The sequence below is a fragment of the Protobothrops mucrosquamatus genome, unplaced genomic scaffold (assembly GCF_001527695.2).
Source record: "Protobothrops mucrosquamatus isolate PMUCROS unplaced genomic scaffold, P.Mucros_1.0 scaffold_215, whole genome shotgun sequence".
In the NCBI taxonomy this organism is placed as follows: domain Eukaryota; kingdom Metazoa; phylum Chordata; class Lepidosauria; order Squamata; family Viperidae; genus Protobothrops; species Protobothrops mucrosquamatus.
The window spans coordinates 84,321-96,795 of record NW_015386291.1 but is presented as its reverse complement, the minus strand read 5'-3'; the positions used below and the strand labels follow the sequence as shown (position 1 = coordinate 96,795).

The 12,475-nt window shown below is 40.5% G+C and overlaps 1 protein-coding gene across 1 annotated transcript in view; it reads right to left on the bottom strand.

The window, feature by feature from the left end:
- KHSRP (KH-type splicing regulatory protein) overlaps nucleotides 1–12,475 on the bottom strand; it is a 38,282-nt gene that overhangs the window by 4,862 nt on the left and 20,945 nt on the right. The window contains exons 8-19 of the mRNA XM_029286469.1: nucleotides 11,931–12,102; nucleotides 11,666–11,764; nucleotides 9,747–9,845; nucleotides 9,201–9,303; nucleotides 8,393–8,493; nucleotides 6,532–6,673; nucleotides 6,290–6,450; nucleotides 6,090–6,205; nucleotides 5,019–5,107; nucleotides 4,680–4,883; nucleotides 3,483–3,560; nucleotides 2,416–2,576 (exon numbers count right to left, since the gene is read on the bottom strand). Of these exons, the coding sequence (XP_029142302.1) occupies nucleotides 2,416–2,576; nucleotides 3,483–3,560; nucleotides 4,680–4,883; nucleotides 5,019–5,107; nucleotides 6,090–6,205; nucleotides 6,290–6,450; nucleotides 6,532–6,673; nucleotides 8,393–8,493; nucleotides 9,201–9,303; nucleotides 9,747–9,845; nucleotides 11,666–11,764; nucleotides 11,931–12,102 (1,525 nt within the window). The remainder of the gene's footprint in view (nucleotides 1–2,415; nucleotides 2,577–3,482; nucleotides 3,561–4,679; nucleotides 4,884–5,018; nucleotides 5,108–6,089; nucleotides 6,206–6,289; nucleotides 6,451–6,531; nucleotides 6,674–8,392; nucleotides 8,494–9,200; nucleotides 9,304–9,746; nucleotides 9,846–11,665; nucleotides 11,765–11,930; nucleotides 12,103–12,475) is intronic.

The window sequence follows — 12,475 nt, the reverse complement described above, 5'->3', positions numbered from 1 at the left end:
TCAAAGACTGGAGATCACGGTCCAGGACGGGCGTGGCAACTTTGGCTGACTTGATCTGATTGGGCAGGAATACAGTCTACTACCCAATGGTGGAGTCTCCATCTCCGTGCTGAGAAAAGGCGTTCAGGTAAGACAACGCCCCTTCTGGTGGCAAGCCGTTCCACTGATTAATTTTTCCTCACTGTCAGGAAATTGCTCTTTAATTCTAGATTGGATCCTCCATCTGTTATTTCTTGTTCTGCCCTCTGGTGCTTTGGAGAATAAGTCAGACTCCTCTGTGACAGTCCTTCAAATACTGGGAGATGGCTATCATGTCAGCCTTAGTCCTTCTCTTTGTAGACTAGGTATACCTAGTTCCTACAACTGTTCCTCATACAGCTTAGCTTCCAGACTGATCTTTGTTGCACTTCTCTAGAGCAGTGGTTCTCAACCTGTGGGTCGGGACCCCATTTGGGGTCAATTGGCCATTTCACGGGGGTCGCCAAGCAAGGCTGCCCATTTTTTTTGTCCGCCATTTTTTTTGCCCACCATTTTTTCCCCTTTTCCGGCAGGTGCCTTACCTCCCTTGGGCTGGGCCAGCTGGTGGTCGGCCTGCTCCGTCTCTGCCGCTTGCCAGCTACGCCTCGGCAGGCGCAGGGGGCGGAACCACGCATGCGCGGCGCTCCCGGGCAGGGAAAGTCCTTGACTTACAACCGGTTGGGTAGTCCTCGACTTACGACTGGTTTAGTCCTCGACTTACGATCGGTTTAGTCCTAGACTTACGACCGGTTGGGGTCGCGGCATTAAAAAGGTTGAGAACCACTGTTCTAGAGTCTCAATATCTTTTTTGTACCATGGTGGCTAGAACTGGATGCAGTAAGTGTGGTCTCATCAGAGTAGTACAAAGCGGTGTTGTCACTTCACTTTATCTTAATACTATCCCTCTGTTGATGAATTGGCTTTTTTGGCAGCCAGTTGCAGCACACTGCTGGCTCATACTTAAGTAGTTTGAACTAACTTGAACAAAGTTCAAGTCTGTCAAGATTCTTCAGTATTCCTCCTGGCTTGGTGTTTGCAAATTTGATGAGTTACCCTTCAAACCTTTTGTCTAACTTTAAATCATTTATGAAGCTGTTGAAAGGTACTGGGCCTAAGGTAGAACCTTGGGGTACCCCACTGCAGGTTGCCCTGCATATCGATCTAGTTCCATTGAGGACTACTGTACATGTTGAGTGTGGCTGGTCAACCAGTTACAAAGCCATCTGGTGATGATGTTGCCTATCCCACACTTTTCTATTTTACCAAGAAGTAGCCTATGGTCCACTTTTTTCAAATGCCTTACTGAATTCTAAGTTAACTACGACCACAGTATTTCCATGATCCACTAATTCAGTCAAAGAATACAATTAGATTTAACTGGCATGATCTGTTTGACAAACCCATGTTGGCTTTTAGTAATAGTTTTACTTTTTTCTAGGTCATCGCAGAACCATTGCTTGAAGAAAGGACCTTCAACTTGACTTTTTTGCTCATCTGCCAGTGACTTTCCTTACAGAATATGCTATTGCCACTAGCCTAGCAATGGTCTGATGCACCAGAAGCATATTCACAGAATTTAGTACTGGAGAAAAAAAATTAGCATACCTGAAAGCTCCTGTTTTCTATTATGAAAATAACCATCAGGTTTTCATGGTTGCAAAAATACATTTGTAAAACACTGATATTTTGAACAAGAGGAAGGCCAGGCTTCTTGGAACCTTTGTATCAATAGCCAGCAAGGACATACCAGTTTAATGTGCAATCTGTACAGACTACACTTGGGGGGTGGGAGAGACAACTTACGGTTCTGATTTAACCAACATTATTGTATTTATTTGATTTTTATCTCACTTTTATTACTCTATAAGTGACTCAAGGTGGTGAACATATATAATACTCCTTCCTCCTCCTATTTTCCCTGTAAAAACAATCCCTATGAAGTGTGTTAGGCTGAATGACTGACCCAAAGTCACACAGCTGGCTTTCATGTCTAAAATGTGATTAGAAATCACAATCTACTGGTTTCTAGCCTGGAGCCTTAGCTGGCTGTGGAATTCTGGGAGTTGAAGTCCACATGTCATAAAATTGTCAAGGTTGAGAAACACTGCACTAGACCAAACAGGTTCCTTCTCATTAATATCATCCATGAGCAAATGTTAGAAACGATGCATAGGATCACTCTTTTCCTGATGCACTGGCAACTTAGTCTTGATGGCAAGAATAGTACATCCTACTATCTTGCTGGTGCTAATAGAAAACTGGGTGCCCTGTATCACAGATGAAGCAAGAGTGCCAAAACACTAAGCTAAACTTAAAAGTATATGCATAACAAACACCCAGATGGAAGAGATTACATCACAGGAATCAGCTGCTAAGTCAAGCCCCTTCTTCACTCACCTGCTGTCCCTGCTGTGTGGGGGGTGGCACTGGTCCGCCAGCACCAGGTGTCTGTCCGTAATAGGCAGCTTGTTGTCTGTAGTATTCTGCCCACGCTGCACTATAGTCTGGTTGAGGTCCTGGTGGTGCTGCTGGCCCTGCCCCGGTCGCTACTTGAGCTGCTTCCAAAAAGAAAAGAGTAATAATAGTAATAATAATAATAATGATGATGATGATGATGATGATAATAATAATAATAATGATAAAGTTGGAAGGGACCTTGGAGGTCATCTAGTCCAACCCCCTGCTCAGGCAGGAAACCCTATACCATTTCAGACAAATGGCTGTCCAGTTTCTTCTTAAAAACTTCCAGTGTTGGTGCATTCACCGCTTCTGGAGGCAGGTTGTTCCACTAGTTAATTGTTCTAACTGTCAGGAAGTTTCTCCTTAGTTCTAGGTTGCTTCTCTCTTTGGTTAGTTTCCACCCGTTGCTTCTTGTCCTGCCCTCAGGTGCTTTGAAAAATAGCCTGACTCCCTCTTCTTTGTGGCAGCCCCTGAGATATTGGAACACTGCTATCATGTCCCCCCTTGTCCTTCTCTTAGTTAAACTAGACATACCCAATTCCAGCAACCGTTCCTGATATGTTTTAGCCTCCAGTCCCCTAATCATCTTTGTTGCTCTTCTCTGTACTCTTTCTAGAGTCTCAACACCTTTTTTACATCATGGTGACCAAAACTGGATGCAGTATTCCAAGTGTGGCCTTACCAAGGCATTGTAAAGTGGTATTAACACTTCACGTGATCTTGATTCTATCCCTCTGTTAATGCAGCCTAGCACTGTGTTGGCTTTTTTGGCAGCTTCAGCACACTGCTGGCTCATATTTAAATGATTGTCCACTAGGACTCTAGTCTATCCTGTCCATGACTATTCAGACACTTGCGCGCGTGCACGCACACACACACACACACACACCACCTTGATTCAGTGCAATTTACTCCTGTATAAGAATGCACAGAGCAACAAAATTTGTTTGGCATTCCAAAGCCAATCCAATTTGCCTTAGAAAGGCTGTGGTATGTTAGCTCACCTTGCTTCTTATAATACTCCTCCCAGGCTTTTGTGTAGTCCTGCTGGGGAGGAGCTCCAGGCTGCTGGGGCTGCTGGCCTGTAGGACAACAAAGGATAACAGGACCTGGTTGCACCCAAAAAGCATTTTGACCACCCAAGAGGCAAATTCCCTCCAGAACTTTAAAAGGAGGGGGGGGGGGTCTCAATTACTGATGGCATTAGTTCCCAGCAGTCAGCCAAAAATTATAGGTGCAAGAACCAAACAGTAAAGGCTGAAGCCTTGAATGGTTTTGTTTTGTGATTAGCATTTTTTAAATAATCCAAGAGAGCTATATTTTATCATACTTTTGGAACTATGGGAGTGATGCTCATAATTTATGAACTCATAAATAGGAGTTTTCAGATGCCGTCATCCACTGCCCAGCCAAAGACAAAAATATTGAGGAATCATCAGGCAAGACAGAATTATCATGAAAGATATTCCAACAAATATGGAATAAATAAAAAACAAATATTTGGGAATAAAATCAATTATGCTCAAGATACCCAGTTATTAGGACCAAATTATTTCGCTTTGTTTTCTAATGTGTACCTTATCAAAACTTTGCTTGTTTGAAAACTGGGCCTTGAGGTTGAAGGCATCGTCATGTAAATTCAATTCCTTCAGCTTAAACCAGTGGTTCTCAACCTTTTTAATGCCGCGACCCCAACCGGTCGTAAGTCGAGGACTAAACCGGTCGTAAGTCGAGGACTAAACCGGTCGTAAGTCGAGGACTACCCAACTGGTCGTAAGTCGAGGACTTTCCCTGCCCGGGAGCACCGTGCATGCGTGGTTCCGCCCCCTGCGCCGGCCGAGGCGTAGCTGGCAAGCGGTAGACATGGAGCAGGCCGACCACCAGCTGGCCCAGCCCAAGGGAGGTAAGGCACCCGTCGGAAAAGGGGAAAAAAATGGCGGACAAAAAATGGCGGACAGCCTTGCTTGGCGACCCCCGTGAAATGGTCGATCGACCCCAAATGGGGTCCCGACCCACAGGTTGAGAACCACTGGCTTAAACCCAAAGTACCCAATATCCAGAATATTGATAAAGAAAATGAAAAGATTAATAGGTAGAGAAAAGACCTGAAGTGTTCTAAATCAAGTCATTACCTATAAGCCTAGCAATCATTCCATTAATGCTCTTTTCCAGTAAAAGAGAAGAAGCACCTGTAGAGTTACCTAGTTTTTTGTAGTACTCTTCCCATGCTTTCGTGTAGTCTGACTGTCCGCTAGGGGGCGGCTGGGGGGGCTCTCCTTGCACCGGTGGTGCAGTGGGGGCTGGTGGTGCTCCTGGAACTGGGCCAGGAGGCTGCTGGTAGTAGTGCGAGTAATATGCTGCCCAGGCAGCATTGGGGTCTGCTGCTGCTGCTGCTGCTGCTTTATCTGGAATCAGATGACAGTCTGAATACAAGCCTGGCCATTTCTGAATCCATAACTGTAGTTTGTAATCCACTCTGATGATGACTAACAGTAGAGTTCGTTAAAAAAAAATAGCAACAAATTTTAATAAAACCTTACTTGGATCATGAGGAGCTGGAGGTTGCCACTGTGGGTATGTATTTCCCCAGCCTTGAGGTGGATATTGAGGTGGTGGTGGTCCCCCAGGGCTGAAAGAGGGGGGGGGAGAGAGAAATTGGCATAATTGATCAAATATAAGGATGTACAATAGAGATTTTTAAGTAGCAAATAGCCCAAGAAGTTACTCTAGAGAAACAGTACTACTGCTTGCAGAAACTGGAGAGCTCTCCTTCCTGCCCTATATAGTACAGGATTTCAAGCCAACTTCCCTTGCTGAACAGGGTGCTGGATCATTCATCCAATTTGCCTATCACTGATTAAAACAAATTGCCAGTGGCCAAGAGAGAGCCAGTCTGGCATAGTGGTGAAGTTGCTAGGTAGAGAATGAGAGTTGTAGTCCTCCCTTGGGCATGAAAGCTGACTGGGGTACTCTGGGTCAACCCTTCTCCCTCAGCCCAATTCCCTTCCCTTTCTAAGGAAAATAGGCAGAAGCACTGTACATGGTACCTTGAATTATACAAAATAAAGTTAAGATAGAAATCCAGCAATACATAAACATTAAAGATAATTAAGTTTTTAGAAGGAAACTGGGAAATTACTGTTTGAGAACGTTTAGCTACAATAGCTACAATCAAGGTACTAACAATAGACCATGACAACAAAGCCATATGAAGTGGCAGCTTGTTTTTATGTTTCCGTATCAATTGTTCTTTCTATTTCTCTCTAGAATAGGTCATGGCCAGAATGGTTTGCTGGCACAATTAGCCAAAAGCCAAATCACTTTGTGAAAACTTTGGTACAGATACCAAACACCAAAATTAGGATGCACAGTATAAACCATGCTTCTTTCCCTTAACAGCATTATTACATAACTCTTTGGATGCAATTGTTTTTTCGCCATTCACATAATCCTTGAAAAGTCCTTCGAACAGGGGAAGGGCTTTTCATGAAAGAAGATTTTGTCAAAAGGGGCTTCCTGTTTCAGTTCAGCACAGATGCTTTTCTAGGTTCTGATGTCAGCATCTTGACTGCAGCCAAAAGACTCCCCAAACAGAAGGAAGTTGTACTTACTGAGGGGGTGCACTGGGTGGTCCTTGATTGAACGGCCCAGGGTTGAAGGGACCCATGGGTGCTGGTCCGGGAGGTCCACCAGGTCCAGGCCCTGGCCCAACTGGGCAGAGGGGACCCTAAGAAAGAAACATGTAATCTGTTAGTCAGAACTACCATATCAAATCAGGAGATTTCTTGTGTAACTAAAGGTGGGTAGTTACCTCAATCTTCTCCTCAATCAGTTGTTTGGCATGATCAATCTGTTGAGGTGAGCCACGAATAATGAATAATTTGAAATTGGGGTCTCCGTTGGGTGGTAGCTGCCGAGATATTTCTACAAAGGCTCCTGTCTGCTGGTTTATGGCCTTTACATTTTCCCCACCTAAAAAACAAAGAAAAGGTAGCAACAAGATGCTTGATGCACACCTGTTTGGGATGACTAAAGAAAACAGGAGATGCTCACCTCTGCCAATGACCAGACCACATTTGTGCGTAGGTATAGAAAAGGTCATCTCTCCTCCTGGAGGCCCCCAGTTGCCCTGTCCTCTGCCCCTACCTCTGCCTCCGGGAGGCATTCCCGAACCTGGAGGGCCTGGTGGGCCACTCTACAAGACAAGAATACAATTAACTTGAACGACATGGGGAAAACAGAATAAAACATTGCACCTGAGTTTCCAGAAGGGAGAGCTCTCACTATGTTGTCAATGGTGCATTTAAGAATTACACTAAAGGTGTTTTCCTGAATGAGAATCACCAGAGTGCTCAAACTGCCTTGAAAGGCAGCTTGATATTTCTCCTGCAGTGTGTTCTGCAAAAACTGGAAACCTTTTGAGTATTTCAGACGTTTGAAAATATAGGAATTTGGAGTAAGTCCCTGCTCTCTCCCCTGGTCTCTACTGCTGTACTACTTAATCTGAAAACTTTTTAGAAAACAAAACAATTACAATTGGCAACACAATAATCACAACACTCAAAATGACCAAACACTTGTCTTATTCTAAAAGCAGAGCAAAACCAACATGCTTTCTCTCAAAATCACCACCAAATCTATGGATCAATACTTTGTTTTGAGCTCAAAACAATGGTTTTAAATCAGAATGCTTTGCATTATCTTGGCAATAATAAATTTCATCTTCTGATACAATCTCAGTAATGATAACACTAAGTCCATTTGGGCTTCCATTTGAAAGAATGTAATTATATTTATATTTGTACCAACACAACTCCACCCACTTTTCAAGTAAGCCTCACTGACAGCAAGATCCCGAAACTGATCCAAAATGTCAAATATTAATTTCCACTAAAGAAATGTTGTTCCATCTTATTCTATGGTGCACTGTTAGTTTGTGAGACAACAAAAGCTGCTTGGTATGCTGAATCAAATGAAAATGCAATGGGACAGAAATTCCAAACCACAGAAAAATGAAAATCCTTGAAGGAATTATGTTTGAAAATTTGATGAGATATACCTTTCTCGGTTATATATGACAGAATTAATATATAATGGAAAAAACTGTTAATAACCAAGTTCAAATTAAATTCCAGAGGTTATCAAATGTACTATTGAATTTTGATTATGCTTCTTAAGATGTTTTAGTATCTCTTTAGTCAAACGTGAGTGAAAATGTCTTAAAATTGTTTTTTACTTAAACTTATAAAGACATCAATTTCATTGAGGTGACTTGTAGGTGGCATACAAAACTTAAAACCAAATTCACTCAATACAAGTTATATACAAGTAGTCCTTGACTTATGACAATTAAGTCCAAAATTTCTGTTGCTAAGTGAGACAGTTGTTAATTGAGTTTTGCTCCATTTTATTATCTTTCTTGTCACAGTTGCTAAGTGAATCATTGCAGTTGGTAAGTTGGTAATAAGGTTGTAAAGTGAATCTGGCTTTCCCATTAACTTTGCTTGTCAAAAGGTCGCAAAAGATGATATGTCCCCCGGACACTGCAACCATCATAAATATGACCCAGTTGTCAAGTGTCCAAATTTTGATCACATAATGAAGATGCTGCAATGGTTGTTAAGTGTGGAAAATAGTCTTACTTTTTTTCATTGCCATTATAAATTTGAATGGACACTAAACAAAATGCTGTTGAGTCGAGGACTACCTGTATATAACTTATATATTTTAAACAATATATATGTTTTATATATATATATATAAATGTAACAATTTATGTACAAAATCTACAAAAACTGTAATACAGTTGCGTAATTAATTCTTTGCAATTCTTGTTTCCAAGATTAGATCAGCGCAACTAAATGGCAATTCCAGCACTCTGATGGATGAGGTAAACTCCCAAGGAATGTCATACCCGAAGACTCTGGAGAAGGTCATTGATAATCCTGGCAGCATGTTCACATCTGTCAGGTGGGCCCATGATATGGGCAATTTTTTCAGGACCTGTCCCATCATCTGAAATGACAACCAAAACAAGTTGTACATTCAACTGGAGTTTAAAAATTAGGACCCCTTATCTGTGAACTGGTGTGTGTGTGTGTGTGTGTGTGTGTGTGTGTATAGAGACACCAAACAGCATTCACATTCAACAGCCAACCGTCCAATTAATGATTTCCTCCTCAGCAGCTAAAAGGCCCTCTGATTTCATGGAAGTACATGTACAGTTCACACAGACACAATCAATAGAAGAAAAATAGAGATGGGATGTATGCAGTTCCAGGCGAGGAAAAAACTTCTGTCCAAAATTCAGAAGACCCAATCCAAGGCAGTGAAAGTACAACTTGATAGACCCAGGTTTTTACATGGGAACTTGCCACGTTTCAGTCACAACTTCCTGAAAAACCTGGATTGTGCCCAGTTTGAACAAATAAAATGTTCTATAGATTTCCAGCTATCTAAAATGTCTCTTAGAGATTTTGCCTTAAATCACAGCTGAGAAAACTGCATCCCCCCACTCAATTTTCAGAAAAGAGCACTGGGGGAAATAATCTTACACAAATAGGAACAAAAACAAATTTGAATTAGCAACAATAATGATAACCAAATAAGAATTTGTACTGAAGAAGCGTGGACAGAAAAGGCACACAAGCATAAGCCTGACATTTAACCCTGCAATTTGAAATTCAGGCTCTGAAGGTAACAGAGAGATTTGGGTTTCTCACCTTGCTTGAACTGGATTCGAACCCCAGCATCATTCTGTATTTTCTTAATCATCTCTCCACTCCGCCCAATGACCACACCAACAGAATGCCGGGGGACGGGGACCTGAGCAAATGAATAAACACCTTATTTACTAGGTCTATATGTTGCTAAATCTTCTCAGATCTGTGGCAATCTATAACAATAAAATTCAATTTAAAAATTAAAGTGTGTATGTGTATACACGCAGTGTACTATATATATAAAATGGAACTATAATAATGCTTTTTATATATAAAAAGCACACAGAACGTTATCCGATTAAAAGTAATAAATGCAGCTGATGACCTATCAATCACCAAATACCCTCAGGGAAAGCTCCGTACCCACCAACTTCTGAAATGGAAGGGCTGGTTTTACTTCCAAGGGAGCTGTTCCAAAGTATAGATACCATACTCAAAAAAGTCCAGTAAATAAATGAAACAAGATTGTTGCTTGAAAGAGGGATTAATGCCCAACTGAAACTGTTTTTTCCATTACCCACAGCGAAGTATCAAAAATGTTCTCACATCTATTCCTCCACCAATCCTTGAACCATATTCATTCCGATCGCCAAAGCCTCCCTGGTCTCTCTCTCGTAAGATGTCCATTACCATTTCACAGGCTTGCTGCAAAGAAAAATTAGCATTCATTTTGGGATAATTTGAAACACACCACAGAACATTTCACCTTAAAAAAAAAAAGGTTAGAATTTCCAATGAAGAAAGCCTTTCTCTGAGTGTTATCAGGGAAACTGAGCAATTCCAGATCATTGGTAGAGCACAGCTGTGGATAACACTGGCAGAGAAGATTTTTCAGTGATCTTATGAATTGGAGAAACAAAGTTAACAGGAAGGAACAAAATGGAGGGCAAGGACAGAGGTTTAGGCTTGAAGAAACCAGGGAGTGTTTTTTAAAAGGCGAGGTAGGTTTTATGGAAAAGGAGGGAGTTATAGGTTGGTGCAGACCAAGATTCAATCTCTGAACCCTCCACTGAAAAAGGAATGTTAGAATTTCCTCGGAACAAGGAGAAGAGATCCAGTCAAAGCCTTTAGTAAGTCACCATCAACAAGAAGAGAAATTAATTACAAATGCTACTTATCTGACCCAGAATAAAGCCATATGTTCATAAGAAGGGATTTAAGACAGCATTCAAATTCAGAGAGCAACTGAATGTATGAATGTAGTGTGAAAATTGCAATGGTCAAAGAAGAAAGAACTTGAACTTTAACTGAAAATTTAAATTTAAGAAGTTAAAACTGTAAATTTTAATCTTGTTTTAACTCTCTTTTGACTGGGCTTTTAGTCATGTTTTTATATTATTTTATGATGTTTGTAAACCGTACAGTCACTTAGGCAAGATGTATGGTGTACAAATTTGATAAATAAGTAAATAAACTTTTAAGAAGACAATTCATCATGTAATTCAGTAGAATTAGAATGAAAACATTAAGTAAATTAACCTAATATTGTAAAGCTATAGCTAAAGCATTAACTTCTTTTACAATTCTGATACTGACTCTGGCTCTGCTACATGTGCCACCTATAAACTCAAGCTAATGTATTAATAAAGATGGAAGCTCTCTTTGGTCTATGGAGATTCTCAGTCATCCAGGTCATAGTTATCCCACAGATGCTTTTTCACAAGGCAATTGGACTTTTTTGTTTTTCTTTAAAGACATTTCACTCCTCATCCAAGAAGCTGAAGAAGCTGAAGAAGCAAAATGTCTTCAAAGAAAAACAAGAAAGTCCAGTTGCCTCGTGAAAAAACATTTTGGGATAAGTTCTCTTTGGCTTTTATCAGACTGCACTTTAAAAAAAGTTAAACTGTAAAAAAACAACTTCAATTCTTAGTAGCAATTGTGATGTATAGGAAGGAGGCTAATTTCATCTGCCAGCTACAATATAGAAAGGGTACTCCTTGCTTCTGTTGCAAACAAATTGAACCATGGGGAAGCTCTGAAAAGAGGATTCTGCCTTTGATCATTGCTATGATATTGGAGATCCCTGCCTTTTTAGAGGGTGATCAGTAGAAAAAAAAATCTGATTTGCTCTTGGAAGGCTCAAAACTGGAGGGCAAACTGTTCTCATTCCCGCTAATAAAATACATCTTAATGAAATGAAATTAAAACAAAAAAGTTGTCACATCTTGAGAAAGTAAAACAAAGATATTTATGAACCAAAGACCTTCCCTCTTCACTGCACTTTCTGGCTAGAGAGCCATAGCTTCCCACTATAACTGAACTGAATAATCATTCTTTTCTAAATCAAATATAATAGAAAACTCTAGCTGGCAGTGTTGAATTGTGTAGTCTTTTAATCAAAAAGAATAGTGATACAGTGAACTATACTGTAAATCCATCTCTGTAAAGGGAAAATTAAATTACTCTCGACCCCACTCAAACCCAAAAGGATGAAATTAATAAGCAAGACAAAGAGTCGGCCTTACCTGCACTTTGTATGGGTCACCAATTATTCGAAGAGGCTTGTCTACATTTGTGTTTTGTGAACCGTCTTGAATTAGAATCATTTTCACTCCGGCCCGCTCCTACATTAACAAGACCAAGGAATCAAAAGAGTTGCATAGCTACGTATCTAAAATTCCTGTAAGCTCTTCCTTATATATAACTTAAACCAAGCCATCAGTAGAGGAGGAGGAAGAGGAGAAAATGATGTCAATGATGATATGGGTGATAGTAACACTTAAATCTCACCTGTAACTGTTTAATGGTCTCTCCTCCTTTGCCAATCACCAGGCCTGCTTTCCCAGCTGGGATCATGATTTCCTGTACTGTACCATTCTGCCCATTGGCATTATCATGGAACTGACCGGGTGGACCACCACGCCCTCGAGATACAATATCATCAAGCATCATCTTTGCCTTTCTACAAAAAGAAGAATCAACTCTGAATGATGGCAAGTTACAAGATTCTCAACATTTCCTCGCTGATGACAAAGATTTGAAATGAAATTCCCAGCAATACTTTCTAGCCTGAAAAATCTACAAATCAGCATGTTTCATGTTTGTTCTACAGCATCCTGCATAATAGTTAATATTTATTTATTTATTTATTTATTTATTTTTTGGATTTATATCCCGCCCTTCTCCCGTAGGACTCAGGGCGGCTGACAATCTATTTAAAATACATACAAAACAATACAAATTTAAAATTAATTAAAAGGAATATTTAAATATTTGTCGAATTTTAAAATATAATTAGAATTAAAACCCCCCTAAAAATTACCCTAGGCCAGTCC